General features: G+C 36.9%; 1 protein-coding gene across 21 annotated transcripts in view; it reads left to right on the top strand.

Annotated features, from left to right (window-relative positions):
• The window catches only part of Wdpcp (WD repeat containing planar cell polarity effector), a 265444-nt gene that overhangs the window by 57090 nt on the left and 186102 nt on the right, over positions 1-22252 (top strand). For all 21 annotated transcript variants that reach the window (XR_013111731.1, XM_076938064.1, XM_076938063.1 and 18 more), the window contains 3 exons: positions 17006-17089; positions 20358-20405; positions 21255-21305. Coding sequence is in view for 20 of the 21 variants with exons in the window: in XM_076938064.1 (XP_076794179.1) it covers positions 17029-17089; positions 20358-20405; positions 21255-21305 (160 nt within the window). In the remaining variant the exon portion in view is untranslated. The remainder of the gene's footprint in view (positions 1-17005; positions 17090-20357; positions 20406-21254; positions 21306-22252) is intronic.

The following is a 22252-nucleotide window of genomic DNA, read 5'->3' as shown; positions in this document are numbered from 1 at the left end:
GGCCCCTGGCAAAAGTAAATGCTTAACCATGGTGTGTGGTTTCAGAGCTCTGAGGATTCTGAGTGCCACCAAATATGAAGCTTCCATGGCTGTGACATTTTGTTTGTGGTACCTGCCACCAGTGTTAAGTCTGGAATTCTTAAGTCCATCAGCTTTGATTATAAAGTAGTTGGTATCCTTGTCTGCAAAGCTCAGATGCTTGCTACCAAAATGGCGTTTTAGTTTGTTCGGCTTCATAGATTGCTAATAGAACTTCAGAACAAACAGCATATTGTGGGTTCTCAATTCTTGGTATAATTATTGAGGTAAAACCATCTTCACTGTATTTTCTTAACATTCTTCTCAACATGATTCACTGTGATGAGTTTTTTTAAATGAAAGTAATATATAACATATAATATAACATGACATATGACATATAACATATAATATAAAATCAATATACTTAATATATAATTCATATACAATATTTAATATATAATTAACATGTAATATTTAATATATAATTAATATATAATATGTAATATGTAATATATAGCTTTAATAATACAAAAGGTGGCATAGTTCAATAAATACAATTTATTAATGTTTCCTGTGTTTTACCATTCTCTGTGTTGTTGTTTTTACATCTTGTTACTATACCAAGGAGGCTATATTCACACCAATCACAGCTAAATATAAAAAGACTGATCAGCATCCAGATTAAGTTCCCATGGTACAGATATATAAATAATGTATATAAATGATAAATACATTAAAATATTTTATAGTAGTTGATGATTTTAAAGTTCATGCTTTTATACTTACCTTGTGATTATAATTCATAAAGTGTCATTTTCCTCCGATGTTGATGCTTTTGTCACAGTAGCTGCTCTCTATGAACTATTATGGTGCCCACCCTGTCATATATACCTGTATTTGTTTGGTGTGTGTGTGATGGGGTTGGTGCTATGATGTCATCATGCCAGGCACTTGTATGTGGGCATATCTGCCTGTGAGTGGACCTGCCTAGAGACAGAGGAGTGGTGTCTTAGTCCCTACCACCATCAGAAATGTATATTTTCTAATGGTTTTAAGTGACCTCAGTGAAAGGGTCCAGTCAACCCTAGTGACCTACAGGTTGAGAAATGCTGATGTAGATGCTTGCTGCTTTTCTCAGCATCACAGTTCACCCAGAGAGTCTGAGAAACTGAAAGCATGCTTCAGAGCCTTGGAATTTCTCAAGGTGCACTCTTCCTGAGGCAGCCCTTCAGCCTTGGAGTCCCGGAGCCCAGCTTTAGAATTTGGGTGGGTGGTCTGATCTCTCTGGGATCCAGAAAATGTTAATCCCACATGGTAAGAATAAGACCACTAGCACATTTCTTAGGGGGTGTGCCACAAATCTGAAGTAAGCTTTATTAAATACTGGCCAGGACAATGGATAGTGGCCAGGCTCATACCTAGGATTCCCAGAGTCTGGCACCAAATTATATTAGTCAGAGGCTTATAAAGGCAAAACCCACAAGGTTATATACTTCTTGGGTTTTGTCCAGTCGGGGGCAAACTTGCACATATTTCTTGCCTACGTACCTCCTCCTGCCTTGTGTGCTCAAACACACCCTGTGCAGCTGGGGCAACAAAATTTGTTTATAAAAGTGAAGACATGTGGCTTCTTATCTTACATGAACAACAGCCCTCAGCATTCCAGGAACTTATGTGATTGTGGTCTTACATATGAGGTCGACCAGTTGTCCTTTAACAAATAACAGGAGTTACACCAGTATTTATATGTATATAAAATTTAAAAAGATATATATCTATATCTAGACTTTTTAAAAAATAAATATAATGTGAGGTCTACTAGGTGGGCAAATGAGGTTTACAGATTGGAGGCATTTTTGTTTTATAGATCCCTTAAGCACAGTAATTCAAACATAAAACATAAAGTCTATCCCTTACAGAGCCTATGATCACAACACCCAGGAGGTGGAGACAGGAAAATATAAGAGTTCAAGGCTGTTCTTTGCTTTGTAGTATGTTTGAGGACAGCATGAACTATATGAAACTCTGTTATAAACAGATGAACAAACATTAGAATAAAACTTTTGAATGTATTTAAGGAGATAGAAAGATGATTGCACCAATTTGAACATTACTTAGTGAATACATATGCTGAATTATTATACTCTTTTCCATGAATTTTTATAAGAAAATAGAATAATGTGGCAAAGGGTGGGATAGAGCTAGTTTATATAGGAAGTCACCAGAGAAACCTTAAGAGCCTTTGTTAGAGAATGAATCCTGAGAAGCAGATAGCCACAAAAGATCCCAGGGGAAAGATTTCTACTTCAAACAACAGAAATCACAAAGACTGTGAAGCACACATGTGCCTGGTGTTTGGGATGTTTCTGAAGGTGATGGACTGGTGATGGTGCTATGTTTCTGAAGGATCCTATGGGTGGAAATGACCTACCTAGGTGTTGATGACTGTATTATTCTCTATATTGGGTGTACGCTTAAGTGATTTTTTTGAACCTGAAGACACATACTTTACTTTTGTGGTATGACTTAATAATTTTGTTGTTTCTATATTCTTCACTTTTTTTCAGAATCAGTCTGATTTCTAAATATTTTCTTTTTTACATGTATGCACAGGTGATGTTGCCTTTTTTTATTTTTGTGCAAAGCTTTTTCTAAACAGTATCTTCTGAGATTCAGACACACACACACACACACACACACACACACACACACGCACACGCACACATGGATACTTGTACATGATTGGCAAGAACTTGCCATTTAAGTCCTCATTTCCTTTCTCATTGATGTTATTTTTTGTTTGTTTGCTTTTGTCATAGTTTCTTTAAAAAATATACTTGAAAATATGTTTTTTCACATAATATATCTTGATTACACAATCTTCTTCTTCTTCTCCTCCATGTCTCCATCCCCTAACTTCCCTCTGACCTGGGTCTCCTTCCTTTATTTCTCTCATTAGAAAACAAACAGGCTTCTATAGGATGAGATAAACCAAAAGCACATTACAATCGGATAAGATAATGAGGAGGAAAGGAGACCAAGAGAAGGCACAGGAATCAGAGACCTACTCATTCATACACTCAGGAACCCCATAAAAACATTAAACTGGAAGCCATAAATTATGCTCAGAGGACCCAGTGCTGAGCCATGCAGGCCCTGTGAATGCTGTTCCAGTCTCTGTGAGTTCATATGAGTTTTGGTCATGTTGATTCAGAGGCCATTTTTTCTTGGTGTCCTCCATCCCCTCTGGATTTTTTATTCTCTCCTTTTTGCAGTGTTACCTGAGCCCTGAGGAGGGATTTGGTAGAGACATATAATTTAGGGCTGAGTGTTCAAGGTCTCTCACTCTCTATATAATGCCTGGATGCAGGCCTTTGCATTTGTTCTCATCTTTTCTAGGAGGAAGCTTCTTTGATGATGGCTAAGCAGGGCACAGATCTATGAGTATAGCAGAATGTCATTAGGAGTCATTTTATTGCTATGTAAAACCTTTCTTTAAAACAATAGTATTTGGTTTTATCCTTGGTCCTTTTGCAATCTAGTCTCAGGTTCTTGGTCATCCAAGCAGTGCTAGGTATGGGTTTTATCCCATGGAGAGGGCCTTAAGTCAACTCAGGTATCAGTTGGTTACTCCAGTTGGTTGTTACAAGTGTTGTGCCACCATTGCACTAGCATGCCTTTCAGTACACCATTATTGATCAAAGAGTTTGTAGCTAGGTTGGTGTTTCTGTTTAGGTGGTGTACCTTTTGTAGAGTACCTTCCTGTTCAAAGATTCTAGAATGCAATAAGGAAGGTTCTATGTTGGTGTTAGCTGGACTTCTCTATGTTCTGTGAATTGTGTATGTGTTGTCTTCAGCAATGGGGTCTTCCTGTCAGTTTGTGGAGAGCAACCTATAGTTTTGACAACAGCATGAGTTGTTTTGGATTTCCATGGGACCCTTTTGTCTAACAACTCAATTAGATATAACATATTCCCAAGACTGGAAGCTTCATTTGGTGACAGGAGGCAGCCACTTGGGGCTCTATCTCCCCCATTATTTTGTGATGGTATTTAATTGCCTTTGTATGTATATATGTATGTATGTATGTATGCATCTCTATCTATCTATCTATCTATCTATCTATCTATCTATCTATCTATCTATCTATCTATGTATGTTTCTACTGTATTAGGTTTCCATTCTATTCTTCAAATGCCCTGCAATTTTAGCTATCTATCTCCCTATTTTCTTCTTTTACCCTACCACTTGATCCCTTCCATTGCCCCCACTTAATAACTATTCAATTCCCCTTACCTAATGATTGATATTTATCTTAGTTTGTGTTTTATTTATTATATTTCCACTTTGATTTCTTGAGCTATTTTATTTATTTCTTCCGCTGTTTGTATTTTTATAAAGGGTTCACCCTTAACTGATTGTTTATTGTCATTTTCACGTGAGTTTGGACATGTATCAAAGTATCTACATGTCCTCTCCCATCTTTACTCGGATATGTTGCCAAGTTACTTGGAGCTATTTTTTTCTACCAAAGGAAACCAAGCATTGACATATGACATTTCCTTAATTCTGATTTACCATTGGCAGGAAGTTAATAGCAAGTTAATAGCAAGTTCTGATGAAAATTTACACTATAATAAACATACACATTATTGTAAGTTATATACATTTTAAAAAACTATTAAATGTAAACAGTAGTTACAAGAACTTGGGAGATATAATGAATTTATATACATTATGTAGTTTGTTTTCTTTGAAGAAATAGGTTCTGAAAATGGGTATATGATATGAAATATGGTTTTTATGGTGACTGAGATCATGTTACCATCCAGGAGTAACTTTCTACCTATTTCCCTTCTGGCCATGGCTTTGCTCTGTTTGCTATACTGTGATGGAATTGCATGTTGGTCTCCTTACACCCTCCCTCACTAAGGTAGGTCTTATTCAAGGACAGGTTCCTAAGGGTTTTCATATCCTGAGTTAGGTACCTACCAAGGTGGCTTAGCTGTAGGCATTAGTAGACTATGCAACTATGTGTTGTACTAAACTGAAAATAATTAAAAGATGAAATGATACTCATGAAACTGATAACTTTTTGTTTTTACTTACCTGCTACTGAAATCAGGCTCATAACTTTACGGCTTTTGAGTAGTAACAGAGGGAACCTGACAAGTATTGAGTGGTTGTCACCTGCTACAGAGTTTCAAAGATGTTTGCTGTTTATGCTTTGGAAATGGTATAGAGTATATATTCTAAAGCATGGGATGTTTTTATTGATCATTGTTGGATTTTAGGTCAAAACATGATCATAATAATTTCCTAACTTCATTAGGAAATTCTTAGCATTTGTAAGCCCTGATGATGTATGCCTGTGTTAAATCTGTTAAGGTGAAATTGATCTCTTCTAGGGAACATTGTGGTTATTCATAGGCATTCATTTCAGTAAGAAAAGACTGTTCTTTTCTAAGTTATCTAATTTAGTTCCCTATTCAACTCATGAAACAAAATACTAAAAGTTTTATTTAAGTAAGAATCCTGTGACAAACCATTAGTAAAAACAAAAATCAGCCAATCAGGGAAGAAACAGAAGAAAGAAAGATCCAATTATATTATTGAAAGATTCACTGCAGAATTCTTAAAAGAATTTAGGGTTTGTTTGCATTTCCTTAACAAATTGTCACAGAGACTGATGGGCCAGCAAGTTAATGAGAGTTGCTACCAAACAAGGGTAGTTAAAAAATAAGAAAACTTCTTTGATGTGCTAATTTAATTTTCCAGTTAGCTGTGAAATAATTGTAATTTACATTGGAACTTTTAAGAAATATTTTGGCACTTTGAGAATTTCATATCATATATTTTGATCATATTCACCTTCCCTCAACTTCTCCCAGATTCATCTCCACCTTCTGTCTCAACTAATAAAGTCCAAATTGTGTTGTGCAAATATTCTTGAGTAGGGGACTTGCCCTAGAGAGTGCCATGCTCTTAAGGAAAACGGAACCATCTTCCTCTCTTAGCAACTGTCACATGCCAGTTGTAGCTCATTTTTAGTCCATCTGTAATATTTGCTATGCAAATAATAGTGAAGATTCTTAGTGCCTAAAAATACCAGTTATAATCACATAATTCAATTACATTAATTTATAAGCAAACTAATTAAAATAGTCTGTAAATAGACATATACATTACTTTCTCCATGAGCTTTCTAAGAAAAATAAAAGGTCATAGAGAATCCTTTTTTTTTTTTCATTTTCTATACATTTTAAATCTTATTCGTTGAGAATTTTATACATGTATATACAATGTATTCTGGTTATATCTACCCCCCTACATACCACCTTTAACTGCTCTCTGATCACCCTCATACCCCTTCTCAACTCCATCTTCCTTCTTCCTATTGCTATGCAAAGTTAGTGCATGACATTCAGAAAGAGTTGGAGTAAGAAGAACACCACACAGGGAGCTGTGGAGAGGACTTCCAGTCTAATGGCTCCTCATAAGCTGGTGGATCTTTGCTCCCTCCTCCACTGTTTTTGTTTGTACATTAAGGGTATAATTGCATATAGAAGAGGACTCTTCAGAAAAAAAGTCCCATTCCAGGGTAGATGTTCTCTCTCTCTCTCTCTCTCTCTCTCTCTCTCTCTCTCTCTCTCTCCTCTCTCTCTCTCTCTCTCTCTCTCTCTCTCACACACACACACACACACACACACACACACACGTAATTTCAGACGGTTAGTTCCTGTGAGGGTTAAATGAAACAATGGCTACAAAGTGCATTCAGCAGTACCTGCAAATGCTACCCACCCTTTGCCCTGCCGTGTTAGCAGAGTTTTTTTATCTTCCAAGTCTGACAGAAGCCACATGAAAAAAGTTTTAAAGTTTTTTTTTTTTGTGTGTGTGTGTGAAGTGAAAGATTTCAAAGTATACAACTATCAAGTTGCATGAGCTACTCCCCTTTTTATAAGAAGCGCATCTTTCAACAGCTACTAGGGTTTGGTTTTTAGAGGAGGGGGTGGCAATCTGTCATCAAAGTGTTGACAAGTGAAACCGACAAGGTTGAGTTGGTGTAGCTGCAGGGCACTTCAGTACTTTCCAGTGTCTCTCCTATTTGTAGAGAAAGGCTTTCTGTATTTCTTTCATTTTTTTCTCACTTTGATTTATATACTTTTTAAAACAGTAATTCTGAATTGACAAATTACTTCAGTATTTAAGCGTTGGTTTAGATAAGAGCTTTCAGTGTTCCCTTGTCTTTAACTGAGCCTTAAGAACTGTTTCTGAAATTTAATTTATTTTCTCTTCAAAGCCACATTCTATCTATATATTCAACTATAACATACAATTATATTTATAGTTATAATTTAGAATTAATTACCATTATCATATAGTAAACATTTCTATTTTGTCTTTTTATTGTGATTAAAGTACAACCTAGAAAACCACTAGTAAGTCCATATTTTTGAAGTTCAGAACCTGAGTCAGGCTGCTGGTGGAGATTATTGTTCTCCCCATGCTGCCATCTGCTTATGTGAGCATCCTTTTGTCTTCCTAAGATGCCTAAGGTAAGCTTTACCAATAATTTTGCAAGGTTATGAATAAAAAAGCACTGGAGCTAGAATGATGGAAAACTGTGTGTAGCAGAATATTTAAAATGAGCACCAGCAAACAAGATGTTTGTATTAATAGGAACCTAGAAAATGGCTGTGCAAAGGTCAGGACTGATCTTTAAATATTAGTGAAATTTAATTTGTTGCATGTAATGAGTAGAAAGAAGAGGAGGCAGGCTTCAGCGAAGAAGCCATTGATAAATTGTCTAAATGTCAAAACTGCTTACCATGTGGAAAATGTTAAATTGACAAGATCTATTTAACTAAGTGAATTAAACAGTTTGAAGAATGCTCTAGAGAAATATTTTCCAAATTTAAGTACAACAGGAGACTTAGAAAGTTTTCTTTTCTTTCTTCTTCTTTCTCCTTCCTTCCTTCCTTCCTTCCTTCCTTCCTTCCTTCCTTCCTTCCTTTCCTCCTCCTCCTCCTCCTCCTCCTCCTCCTCCTCCTCCTCCTCCTCCTCCTCCTCCTCCTCCTCCTTCTTCTTTTTAAAATTGGCCACAGTTTATTTCACGGAACTAAGTGGATTCTTTCTTTTCCTTCAAAGGATAGAATTTTCTTTGCTCTCTTTTAGTAAGACAAATGTACAGGTTTCTGAGAACTTAGAAATGGATCACTGTTTGCTTTCTCCAGAAATAGCAAATGACCTGCTGTTGCAGCGGCAATGAAGCATCCCTGGCCATGGCCTGATCATGCAGCGGGGCTGGAAGGGGGACAACATTTGAAATGTAAATAAATAAAATGATTAATTTTAAGAAAAGAAGAAAGAATTATTTTCAATATTTTATGAGCAAGAAAAAGGAATTTTGAGGGATACTTAAACTCAGAAAATACTACATTGGCCTTTTTGGTAACTTGTATGCCTATTTTAGACTTGCTTTAAGACAATTTCTCATGTAAAATTATGTGCATTTGTTGGATAAAAGTTCCAGGAAAATTGCTTAACAATAGCATATAAAGAGCTGTTATTCAGAGCTGTTTCCAGCTGTGATGCCAGGCAGTCTAAGAAAAAGTTCACAGTGTCAACTTTGAATTACATAATTGATATGTGTAATGAATCAAATAATTGATACTGTTTACTTTAATCATCTGTGAACTTACATGTTTATGTAAACACAATATAGGAGTTAAGGTGATGACTTTGTTGCCAGAGCCTGACCATGAGGAACCAATGATATCAAAATAAGAGAAAGGCACTGAGTTTTCAGTTTCTCCCCCCCCCCCCCCCCCACTCACAATTGTGAGCTGCCATGTGGGTTCTGGGTCCTTTGGAAGCAGCCACTTGATCATTGCACTAGCTCTCCAGCCCCTTCCCAGACAGGGTGTACTCATATAATGTTGGCTGTGTCGGCTGACAGTGAAACTAATTAGGTAAGGAGCATTTCTAACTCTGTGCTGTCTACTTTTATATTGCTTCTGCCATTCAACTACTTAATAATGTGTACTAAATCTAAAGTTTCAGAGCTAAAAGCATTAGTGGTTTTGTACCTCTGTGCATCCATGTGGAGTCCAGAAGCCAACTTAAGAGCTCTCCATCTTGTTTTATGGACAGGGTTTCCCTGGGACCTGTGGCACAGCAGTTAAAATAGACTGATTGCTAGGAAGTCTCAGAGATCTGCTTGTCTTACCATCCCCAGTCTGGGATTATAATCATGTGCCAGCATGCCAGAAGTTTTACATAGGTTCTGGGGATTGAACTCAGATTCTCATGCTTGTAGGGTAAACATTTTACTAATTGAGCTATTATATCCTTAGCCCCAAGTATTTATTATCTTTTGACCATTATGGGATATTTGGAGTAGGAGCTCATTATTAAGCAAATATGCCTTTACCATTTAAATCTAAAGTTAGTCTTCCAAAATGATCTGGAACTTTATATGCTATACTGATTCTATGTAACATTGACAGAGCACTGATAGGAGTAGCTTGAAGGAGGAAGGATTTATTTGGCTTGCAACTTCAGGAGATGTAAGTCCACTGTACCAGGAAAAGCATGGTAGCCAGGCAGCTCCATCCAGCTCCATTCAGGCAGCTCTGCGAACTTGGAGTACAGGTCGTTCACATTTTGATGGATTAGGAAATAAAGAGCTCTTGACAAGAACTGGAGGCAGGTACAACTTTAAAGTTCTATTAATGTGGTCTGCCCACCAGAGGCCTAAAGCTTCATGACTTGCTTTAAAAAGGTCCACTTGTTGAGGAACATCTGTTTTACAGCACATGAGTCTGTGAGAGACATTCTGCACTCAGTGTATGCTACAGGACAACACTTTTAATACAGGAAGTATCTAGATACACCTTAAATAAGAATTTGAAGCATTAGAAGGGGAATATCACTAAGGCAGCTAGTTCATTATTTGATAACTGCTGCTTGAATAAAATTAAAGGATAAAATCCTCACATTGTAGGTAGTTAGTTATGTAATGCTCATTTATGATGCTCAGCTCTTTTCATCTTCAAAGCATTATACAACATTAATTAATGCTTACAACATCCTTGCAAATGTAGGTCAATATCATTATCCCTGTTTGTGCATGTGGGGAAATTGAGGCAGAAAGGTTAAATGATTTGAGTAAGTTTATCACAGCAGGATTAGAATAGAGGCATTTTTGGCTTAGAGCCCAGAAGTCAGAACAGTGGAGCCACACCCTTTTGTAGCAGGCTTAATTTCTGTGCCCTTGATAAAACATGATTTCTTATTAAATCATCCTGAGATCATTTCTGCATTCAAACTCAAAGCTAACAAGTTTGATAACTTCCCCCACATGCCTTACTTTCATAGCATTCCTGACTCACTATTAATTAAATTAATTTTTTCCATGATCATCTTGTAAGATAATTAAAATATTTATCTCCATGTTTTTCATCTGGAATTTCACTCAGTGACTTTCACTTGTGGTTTATAAATTTTAAGTAGTGCTTATAGTTCTGTTTTTTTTTTTTCCCTAGCTGGTCAGACATACATACCTAGTTGGTTCTCTCTCAGTCTCTCATTGTGTCCAGAATCCCACTACTTTTTTTAATATAGGCAAATCTCACTCTTCTTAAACTCCCCTTTGCTGTGGTGTTTTAGTTCAGCTCTTGCTTGTGAGATAAGGTAGGCCAATAGGAACTGGTTTGGATAAGGGGTTTCTGAGAACCACATGTGGCTAAGAAGAGTATGTATGAGTCCTTTGCTGTGGTAAGACACATGGGTCACAACCTAAGTTACGTGCTGATGGGAGAGCTAAAGGGTAACAAGACACCAAGTAGCCAGGTCAGTGGTTAGCAAAGCTCAAGTGTGTGGACTGAGTGGTAGAACCTGTCACCACAGTGGTGGATGATGGTTCTGGGCCCACTTGCTGAGCTTGACATGAGGAGGGAAGCCTGCTCCCGGGGCTTTGTGGAAGCATAATCATCTTGGCAGTCAATCTGCTTTTTGTCACTTCCATAATTATGAGTGCCCAGGGCCTGTTGTCTTTCTGCAAGATCACTTGAGTTCTTCCTTCCCTCTTTCCTTCCCTCTCTCTGTCTCTCCCTCCCTCCCTCCCTCCCTCCCTCCCTCATTTATCTCTCTCTTATATTCCAACTACTACGACCCCAATTCAAGTGCTTGCTGTCTGCTACTTTAGTTGTCTTTCTAACAGGCCCCTTATGTATCAACGCTTTCTCCTTTCTTCTTGTTTGCCATCTCTCTAGGTAATCCTGCAATAATTATAACCTGAAATATTTCATTATTCTACTATTTAGTAAGCATAAATCCAAATTCTGAAATTTGACATTCAAAGATCTCCTTTGTTTGTCCTGATTTTTCTGTACTACCTGCTCACTAAATCAAGAGTATAAGAATAAATGTAATTAAGCTTGTATTTTTCCAATTCTTTATGTATTCTGTTCCTTCATTATTTCTAACCTGTAATTCCCTCATGCACAATCTACCAGTCCTCAAATACTTTATATGATAATTTCTTTAACTAGGTCTGGTGGTGCACACCTTTGATCCCAGCACTCAGGAGGCAGGAAGCAATAGACTATTGTGAGTTTGAACTCAGTCTGTCTGCATAGAGAGTTCTAGGACCAGGGCTGCATGGCTGCATAGTGAGACCTACATTCTAAAATAATTAATAATAATAACAATAATAAAGAACAGTAATAATTTCTTTCCGAAACTCTACCATCTACTTGGCATCTGGATGGTTTTATTTTGCTAAAGTGGCATACATTGCAGATTTCATGTTTCACGGTTGTTTTGTCTGTTATGCCAAATTAGATTTTGTTTGAGAGTTGAGACCCTGTATCTGAGACAAGTGTTTTTTATGATCAGTTATTTAGATGTATAAGCCTCCGTGATAACAACTGAGCTGTGGTTCCTAGTAATCCAGTGCAGTAAATTTAGCCCAAGGTTGAGGTCTTGTTATTTAGAGATTCCCCTGCCCCTTTGCATAAACTTTGCTTGTTTTGTTCAGTGTTGAAAGTTTTTGGAAAAAAAATTGTGGCAATATGTCTTCGATCAAATGTGTTCATGAATACACCTAACAAATGTTTAATGATATTCTGTGCTAATGATATTAGAGAAGTAATTGTATGGCAACACACTGAATTTTATGTAATTGAAAAGTAATTATGATTGTAATAATGCAGTGAACCAACGGTTTATGTAAATTTATACTATTTAGTTATCTTTCTTTTAAAACATTTTCAATTAGACTCCTCAAGGAAATATATGATAATAAGTAGCAAAAGTAGTACATTTGTGCCCAAGAAGGATCCCCTCAGGCTCCTGCAGTGCTCCGCTACTGTACATCCATTTTAAATGTCTTGTAGGCGCCATGGTGTCCTAGCTCTGTTTTTTCTTGCTTCATTATTTTTCTGCTATCATGTTTTACATTGGAGTTTTATTTGCCCTGAAGCTCTCTTTCCTCCCCATAGCAGTCAAAAGAGACAGGTAACTGCAGAACTAACTCCTTTGGCAGAAGACAAGTATTTTGCAATTTAGTAAGTGTAAGCAGTCTCTACTTCTGAAATATATATTTATTTTCCAAGACAACATTATTGTCAGCATGCTGCTGAATGATTTCTATTCTGCACGTTACTGTGGATAGTAATGACTCTAATGCACTGAGATGGAAGGAAGCGATGGGAAACCTGCCCGCAAACACTGGACGCTTTGAGGATTGAGCAGGAAGTAGAGCATTTTCTCACCTGCCTGTCCTCTGTACTCAATATCTGTGTTCTCACCAGCTCTTCCTCATGTGGAGCACCATCTTAAAGTTAAATCATGCTGTTTATCTAGTCATGAAGACTATGTTTGGGTTACAAAATGGTCTTCTGCAACAACAGAAACTGTATTGTATAATTGAAATAAACAGAGCATAATGTTAAAAGTATTTTAAAATGAGTGAAAATTTAAATTACGGTTATCATTTATTCTGTTATTTTTGAGTCATTATTTTCAAGATCCTGTATTTTTGCTCTATACAGCTACTTTTCTTCTGGTCCTGGGTCTCCCTGAGAAACACCTAAGGGCACTAAGTGGACTAGTGTTTCTCAGCTTGGGGACCTCCCCCCCTCCTCCCCGTTTGACTGTTTTTTCAATCCCTCCAAAATACTGAGTGCTTCTGAAATTCTTTTCTTTCCTACTTCAAAACAGCTATTCCTGTACTAATATAATATTTGGATGGAACAAGCTCAGTCTTGATTACTTCCTCCAGGCAGATTTTTCATACCAGGAAATTACCAGCATTCTTTTTTCACTGGTGGCGTTCTTGAGTAAGATGCAAGATGTTTTAAAAGTGTTTAAAAATCCCGTATGGGTTTAAAGATGCCAAGGCTCTTGGAGGTTAAAGGAAGGTACTAATTTGGTCTCTTTCTTCCCTTTCCCATCTAGTTACACTGTAGATTTTATTGAAGTCATTTTATTTATTCCATTTATTTACTCTTCACTTTTTAAAAATAGTTTTCCTGGCAGATCACTAAATTTCAAGAAAAAAGATGAGTACCCATACTTGGCTGTTTCTCTCCCTCTCTCCACTGATGCAAAGCCTTACTTAAGTTGGGGATTCACAGGGCTGGGCAGTGTGTCTACGAGGGAGTCTAATTGTGGCCTCCCTGGTCATTTTCTCTTTATCTGCTTCACTTGTATGTACTTCATCTTCTTGCTGCATCCTTTCTCAAATGCTGTGGATTCCTTCTTGACCCTATATCTGCTTTTGACTGGGCACAGAGCCTCTTCTGTCTTGGATGCTGTACTTTCTCTGAGTAGGGAGTCCTGTGGCTCTTTGCTTACTTGCTTAGCCTGGGCACCACATCTGCAGCAACACATGCCCAGTCTCATAACCCTCACTACTGCCTGATATGATCCCGGGGTGCTGAACTAGAAGACAAGTTTGTGGCCAGAGCTGTACTGACCCTGCAAGTTCTCCTGTGGGAGATGCAAAAGATGAGCTGGTTTGCCCTTGACATCTTTGCTCTCTACAAAGCTCACGCTGCCTTTTCTCCCAATATCATAATTTTATGACTTTCAAATTAAAAAATATGTAACATATAGCATACATATATGTTTATATATATGTATGTATGTATACACATATATACACATACATACATGTATATGTGCATACACACACACACACATATATATATTGCTCCATTGTGTAGTGCTACTGAGGCTGTCTTCTACCCTCCATTTTGTTATCAGGAGGAAGCTGTGGCATGTTTATTTTTATTGAATTGACTTAAAGCAAAATTTCAAGTATTGTTTTCTTTTAGTATGTAAGTAAAACTATACTCTTTAATCTGTAAACTTTTGTCTTGTGATAGCTTATAGTCTTTATGCAACTGGGCAGATTAGTCAGCCTTGTCTTTATAGCCCACATTGCTATAAATTATTGTTATTGACATCTGAATAAACTCTAAAGTGAGGCATAGGGTTTTTATTTTGTAGTATAGTCTACAAGTTGATGACAACTAATACTCAGTGTCTAAGGGAGTATGCACCTGCTTCATCACATCCTTGTGATGAATAAAACCTCAGCCCATTTGTGTGTCCTAATTCAAATGTCCTTCTTGTATTATGGTCTTCTTCTCCTAAGGATGCTTTTTCTTCATAAGCCACTTGTTCTGTCTAGTACTTACTCATTAAGTTGTCCAAATGCAGGGGAAATCAGCATCTGGTTACTGCAGGTAACACATATTGAGGGGTTCTTTACTTCTGCCTTTGAAGACATTTTGATGTGAGAAGAAAATACATTTAGGATCATTTTAAAAATTACTATAGCCTGCTTTCCTTCTTACCCCATCTTTGCTTGCTAATTTCCCTCCCTCCCTCCCTCCCTCCCTCCCTCCCTCCCTCCCTCCCTTTGTGTATTGTATATGGTGCATGCATGCGAATGTGTAGGTGCATCCACCTGTGCATAAGCCCAGGAAGGACCCAAGAGTGCTCTTCTTTTCTCCTCTGACCTGGGTCAGGGCTCTCTATAAAGGAAGCTTACCAGTTGGCTAGCCTGGCTAGCCAGTGAGCTCTTGGGATCTGCCCATCTCCATACCAATGCTAGGAATACAGGCATGGGTAACTGTACTTGTTTTGTTTGGGTGCTGGGGATTCGTACTTAAGTTCTCATGCTTGTAGCACTACACTCTAACTTACTACTGGGGCCACCGTCCTAGCTCTTTCCTACTCATCTCAACTTTGTCATTTTTACCTTTCCACCTATATCTACCACTGACTTTTGGAGTATGGCATCCTTTTCATCAAACTACCGTATATACTCTTGAACTTCTGTATACACCAGTACTCCAGCAGAGCACTGGTACAGCCCACAGAGCCTCTGGAGCGAGCCTGAGCAGGTTCCAAGTTTGCCTTCACCAGCAGATGGCTGTGTGACCTCAGTTCCACAGCGTAGGTCTGGTATTGCCACAAATAAATAGGAAGATAAAATGAGTTGAGATTTGCGTGTTTAGAACAAAGATTTAGTGTTATCCACCACTACCACCATCTCCCCCTCCTCCTCTTCTTACTCCTCTCTTCCCTTTCCTCCTCATCTTCATCCTCTGCTCCTCCTCTTCCTTCTCTTCCTCCTCCTCCTCATCCATCATCATCATCATCATCATCATCATCATCATCATCATCATCATCATCATCATCATCATCATCATCATCATCATCATCATGATGAAACTGCTGAGATTCTGTGCTTCTCCTGAAGACCCTTGGGAATTTTAGAGCTTCTCTGAGGTTCCTCACAGCTCTGCTGCTCAGGCAGAGTCGGGCTCTGCTGTTAAGTTACACAATTTTCTTCTTTTCTCTTTAGTCCGTGGGACATCGGGTCTCTTGAGCCGAACACATGCTTCTTCATGGTTGTAATTATATCCTGGTACTGTGGAGGTGAAGTGAGGGCAAGGGAAGTTTCTATTAAGTCTAAAACTACTTTGGATTAATAATGTGGGAAATATTTTATCCACTCCTAATGTTATAGGAGCTGAAGACTCCTTTCATCTGTTAAAAGTTGTCTTAAAATTTTTTCATACTTGTTTTGTTTTCCAGAGGTTTATTGCAATGAACATTTCTTTTACAGTGTACTTAGTTTAAATTGTTATATATGTCTCTAATATATAACATATGTCTAGAATGCCATATGATTTTCTAAGCAAATATTGGAAAATTATATAATTTATTTTAATACTTCTAAAATGTGAACTTTTTCCAGAGTCTCACTAGCTTTCTCCTGACCAGTCCAAATTAATGAGGTTCTATAAGTTTTTTTAAAGCATCAATAGTGTATGTTACTTGTCTCTGCTCCTAAACTAGGAAGAAATCCAGGATGTGTATTTTAACTATCTTGATTTTAAAAATGTGCTTGGATTGTCTATCATGATATTCAGATTAACATACTATATGAATAGTAATGTAGTTTTATACAGTTTATTTTTAAGTAACTGTACCTCATATGATAGTAACTATATGCTATTTTCCTTGCACATTCCATTGTAGTTTGTTTATGTGTAGGGTATCTAAGATATTTACTTCATATATTAAAATGTGTGTGCTTGTACTCAATAACCACATAGCAGACCTACTTCTCCTAAAACTTATGACTTAGAAGATATTCATATACTAAATAATTCTAAGTATGCTTAGAGCTGTAACCAAACATATGTTATTGAACACCCAAATATAGATAGTCTCCTTACCACATTTCTCAATGTGATGACATAGTAAATTCAGGAAAAGAAGTATATTTTTCTTTTTCTAGAGCTTATTCCTGTACAGCTAGCCAAATATATGAAAATGTGTTTAATCTAATGGATCATATCTCAAATATTATTTTTTAAAGGGGTTTAGATTATAATTGACAATAGAGAATAGTTAATTGGTACCTCCTTTCTCTCCTAATTATGTTGAACAGGACAGAGTTTCCTCTGCTGTCAGATGTCTTTCTGCTTGACTGAACTACACCTGTGGTCTCTGAAAAGCACCTTACACATTGCGGGTAAGTGAGCTCTGCTCGGTTAGGGCCCTTCAGTCTATTATGCTCTGGCACAAGCACTGACAAAGCTGGAGCCTGGAGTTGCTATGTAGACTTGCAGTCTCTCTTTTCATCCTTAGTGAAAACCTGGAATGAAAATGCTTCCTTTACTCCTATTATTTTTTTGGCCTGAGTTATGAAATAAATCTTACTAGTCTAATAACTCATCCTAAAGATACCTACCTTCAATTTCTTTTTAATTGGGCTTGTTCAACTACTATATGGGCATGCATTTTTATAGGCTATAAAAAGACATTTCTGTTTGATATTAAAAACATTTCAAACATGTACCTGAGATGTATATTTATGCTCTTTGTGTTTTGCATGTATTTCTTGGGTGGAAATAATATAATTTTGTTTTAACAATGTTTATTAATATTATAGTTTAAGATATTTTTTAGAAAACAACTTATAAAATAGTCTTCTACTTTAATTATCCAGGGTAATTTTTATTTTTAGAAATATATTTTTACTTAAGTTACTTTTATATCTTACATTATTTTTTAATATTGGATGTACAGTAACAGATGAATATCATGTTTTGGTTTTTCCTTAAGGTATATAGAAATGGAATTTCTAGTTTAAAATTTGATACATATTGGCTTCTTCCCACAACTCTTTTAAAATAAGATTAATTGAATTAAAATAAAGATGCATAAATGCATAAGACCTGAGATTAGGAAAAGGTCACCTGTAATCAGACACCTTTTGGAAAATAGAAGCCATGAAGGAATTAACAGAGCCAAAATCTGAGTGTCATTTTTCCGGAGAAGAGAATTCCAGTGACAACCATTGTAGATGAAGACTTTGGAAGGGTGCAGAAACTTGAGAGCATGTATTGCAGAAGATGAGGACTTGGCACCAGGCTGACAGCCAAGGGGATGCACGCTTGCAGAAAGTAATGAGACACCTCTATGATGTGGAAATAATTAAGGAGGCTCCAAACTCTAGGACACCAGAGCCACTTAAGGAAGACCCACTGAACTGAAAGTAGAGGAACTGAAGCTGATGTGCTGATGGGTGAGGTCCTCTTCCTCATCCTTGCATCCAAGGATGTTTTCTGACTTCTATATATTTGCCAAGATAGAAGGAGCTTGGGAATAGAATCCTTTCCTGGGGTTACTGCACAGCCCCAAAGAGAACATCTACAGTGATGTTTTAGTAATCTTGGGCGAATCACTCTGTCCCCTGGCTGGTCAGTGAAGCCTACTCAGTGAAACCTGTTCGGGTTTGGAAGGTGTCAGCAGATGTCCAGAGCATCACTTCTAAGAAAGCTGGGGAATCATCAGACACCTGAATGTTTATACAGGAAGAGACAAATAATAAAAAGAAAACAGGCAAAAGAATTTCTGGAGAAACAAAGATGAAGTAGGAAAGGGAAAGAAAATACACAAACCTAAGGAAAGTGCTGAATTCATGAAGCAAAAATCAAATACAGATGCTAAGAAATGATAAACTGATCTGTTAAAAGTTGAATGTATATCACAAGAAACAAACTTTAACACTAAAAGTGAAAAACTATCTCACAAAATATTTTTCTTCCTTTTCATATGCAGATGCTTCTTCTTGGACAGACTAGTTAACCAGTCAATCAATCTTAGATATATGTGTGCATTCCTGTGTCCACTTTCCCTATGTGAATACCCTCAGTCCATGTGATCCTAGCACAAGTTAGATGGTCTTTTTGTCTTGCTCATCTCTATACCAGGCTGTTATCATTAGTGTATGTGCTCTGTGCCTGCAGAGGCTCTAAGAGACTGCATCATCTGATTACTGCATGGGCATCTTCCTTCTTGGACGGTCTTCCTCTGTGGATACCCTTGTCCTACTTACGTTCAGTCCCACTTAGCTAGGTACAGTAAGGCCAGATTTGTGCATAAAATTAGAGTTGTAAGTATATTGATATAGGAAACGATATTGTAATTTTAAGCTGTAGTGTTTTAATAGGAGATATTGCTTGCCTATATAATGTCTGCAGTTCTTAGCTCATGGCTTTAAATAACAAGAAACTTAAAATCGAAGTATAACGTATGTAGTGAAAAGTGTGCAGATTGTAAGAATATGCTATGAACTATCAAAAAATGAGCACACTTGTAACTATCAAAAAGTGATCACACTTGAAGTCACTACTCAGCCTAACAAATTATTTTAAGTATGCAAGAGGCCATAGTCTCCTAGTCAATCTTTGGTAGACTTTTTCCATCTAACTGACATCCAGTTGAATTCTTTAAAATCATATTTTAATTTCACAATCAACAAAAATACATCTTTAGTATATGGGCATTGAGTATTGGACATAACAAGTACACAGGACTGTTACTTATTTGCAGACTTAATTATAGCAGTTTTATTTAATGTTTTTCTTTTGGTTTTGCCGTTCAGTTTGATGAAGTTTGGAGGCAATCAGTCACTAGGGGGCAGCCTGTACTGCTTCACTTCATGAGAGACAGTTGTAGCCTCCTTCTGTTAGTAACTGAGAATTATTTTTGCATGGAAGAAAACAAGTGTTACTTCAATAAAAGAGATATTTTATTATTCATAGACACAGAAAATTATTCTGCTCTCTTGTTTAAATTGCAAGAACAGAATCCCTTGGTTAAACCAATCTCAACATCTGCGCAGTCTCACTTGTCTCTTACCTAGCCCAGCAGAGCGTCTGAATTTGAATAGGTTTGGAAGCCTTTTGACTCTAAACAAGTTTCGGATAATAATTTATCCACAGCTCCCGGTAATCCCCCCTTTCTTCTTGCAGATTTCCTCCCAAATGCTATAGGATAGGAACTAGATTTCTGAGCTAAATTGGAGAAAAGCAAGCCACAGCTCGGAATCCAACAGCTAGGGCATTTTCTTCCATCCACTGACTTCATTTGGCATTGCTTAGTGGCAGTTCCTTTTGGTAGCGCCCTGTGAAAAATATCAGAGGAAGTGTGAAAGAGAAAACTTGGTCTTCCTTGATTTTAGTTCTTTACTAATCTTCCCCCATGCCATTCTAGTTCTGTGTGGTTCCTTATGCCATTCTGATTTCCTCATTAGATCGATAAACTTTCCAGTTTCTGCATATCCCTAGAATAGATGAACCCATGTCCAGATGCTTTTGAGCTATTTTATTTCTAGTAACATAAGGAGACTGTTTTTGCTCCTCTCCCCACAATCCCCTCTGATATAGTATGATTTGGCTTCTTACTCTCCAGAACTTTTACCATAATTTAATGTTCTTTCTTTCTCTCTATAGATAGAGACATCGGCGTCTACCAGTACTATGACAAGAAAGATCCACCAGGTAAAGTACTTACCTATTCTACTTAACTGGTTTTATAAATGAGATATTCCACAAACTGGAGCAGGACATTAAAAACTCTGTGTTTATGAGCTTTAGATAAATTCCAAACTTTTAAAAGCAGTTACTTCAGGTTTTTTAAAGAGAAAAATGCTAAGGTTGATATCTGATCAATCAAAAATAAAGCAGGACTGAGAAAATGCTGTAGAAGAACGTGGAAATTTTCATTTTGTTGCCGATCAGGCTGATAACAGGACAGTCTATTCACATTTATTTATTGGTGCCCCAGCAGAGGGCATTGTTAATGCATTGGTCCCTGTGATGCTGGCCTCCTGGATCCTCACCTGATATCTGAAATAGACATTTCTGAGTGAATGATCAATTTTCTTTATCTGATTAATCCTGTTAATCCCAGAAGTTTTATGATGGGCCAAAAGGTCTCCCTAGCTAGAGTTACTTCCTGTTCTGTTCTTAGTTGAAGTGGAGGCTGTGTGAGCACCCTGTGTGCTTAGCATGGCGGTTAATAGGCTGACTTCAGAGCTCTGATGACAGATGCGTCAGCTTCTCTTCTGGGCTCGGTTGCAGTTCCCTTTCCTGTCTGATGAGATTGGAAGCTCAGAATATTGGCCCACCTGTTGTGCTGTGTAAGCCTTTTCACTGCACAGGAAGGAAATGGCTTCTATGGCATGCAAGCATACATTGTGACATTTTCTCTCAACTGTCCTTTTTAAAGCTTAGCATCATGTATTAATCCCAGTGTCTGTAACACTCTATTGTCTGTGCACCCGTTAAAAATACAAGATACTTTAATAAAAACAAATCCCACCTCCTTTCATCTTTCCTTTGCTGCAGTATCAGCAACAGAGCATGGTAACTTAGAAGAAAAACAAAGGCTGGCAGAATGTAAGTTTACCTTTTGTATATATTTAAATTATTAGGAAACTAGAGAGTATTATGCTACCATTGAACTGTTTTCTGCACAAATTGTAAACGCTATTTTGTCCACGTTTCTTATAATTACTAATTTTTATTGTTTCTATATTGGACTCGGTCATAATAATTATATGTGGTACATACAATTATGTATCACATTACAAATAATACATAATAATTGTATGTATGTATTAGGTTTTTCTAATTTAAATCATTAAAATCTTTACTATGCAAAATTTTGGTAAGATGTGTGCTTTCGTAAACACAAAATTATGTGTATTTGCATTTAATATTTTTAAATAAATTATTTTTATCTAAAATATTTAATTGGTTAATAAAAATATAAATGTTCAAGGTATACAACATAATGACCTGTCTCATCAATCATGCAAGTTCTGTAGTAAAATTTATATATGTTACCTCATTTTTGTGTGAGAAATTGATAAATCATGCTCAAATTCTGGTAATATTTTATTATTCATATTTTGCCTAAGATGTTAACATTTTATTAATTTTTTAACATTTTTACTTTATTATTGTGTGTGTGTATGTATGTATGTATGTATGTGCATGACTATGTTCTTCTGTGTACTATAGCATGTGTGTGAAAATCAGAGGAGAATTGGTTTTCTCCTTCCACCATGTTGGTCCCAAGAATGGAACTCAGGTTGTCAGTCTGTGCAGTGGGTACTTGCACCTTCTGGACCATCTCGCCAATCCTCTTGTGCTTAATTTTAATAAAGTAAGATTTGTTATATCAGTATTTTATTTAATTGTTGTTAGTCTCAAAGATACAAGTATGCTGTATGTATAACTATATCACGATATGGGTTTAGTGATTTAAAGCTAATGTAATTTAAAGTTTTATTTGAAATATGGCTAGATCTGAAAAGCTCTCCCTTTTTCTTTAAGTGATT

This window comes from Arvicanthis niloticus, chromosome 7, assembly GCF_011762505.2.
Source record: "Arvicanthis niloticus isolate mArvNil1 chromosome 7, mArvNil1.pat.X, whole genome shotgun sequence".
Taxonomy (NCBI): Eukaryota; Metazoa; Chordata; class Mammalia; order Rodentia; family Muridae; genus Arvicanthis; species Arvicanthis niloticus.
This window is presented reverse-complemented; position numbering and strand designations above follow the sequence as displayed.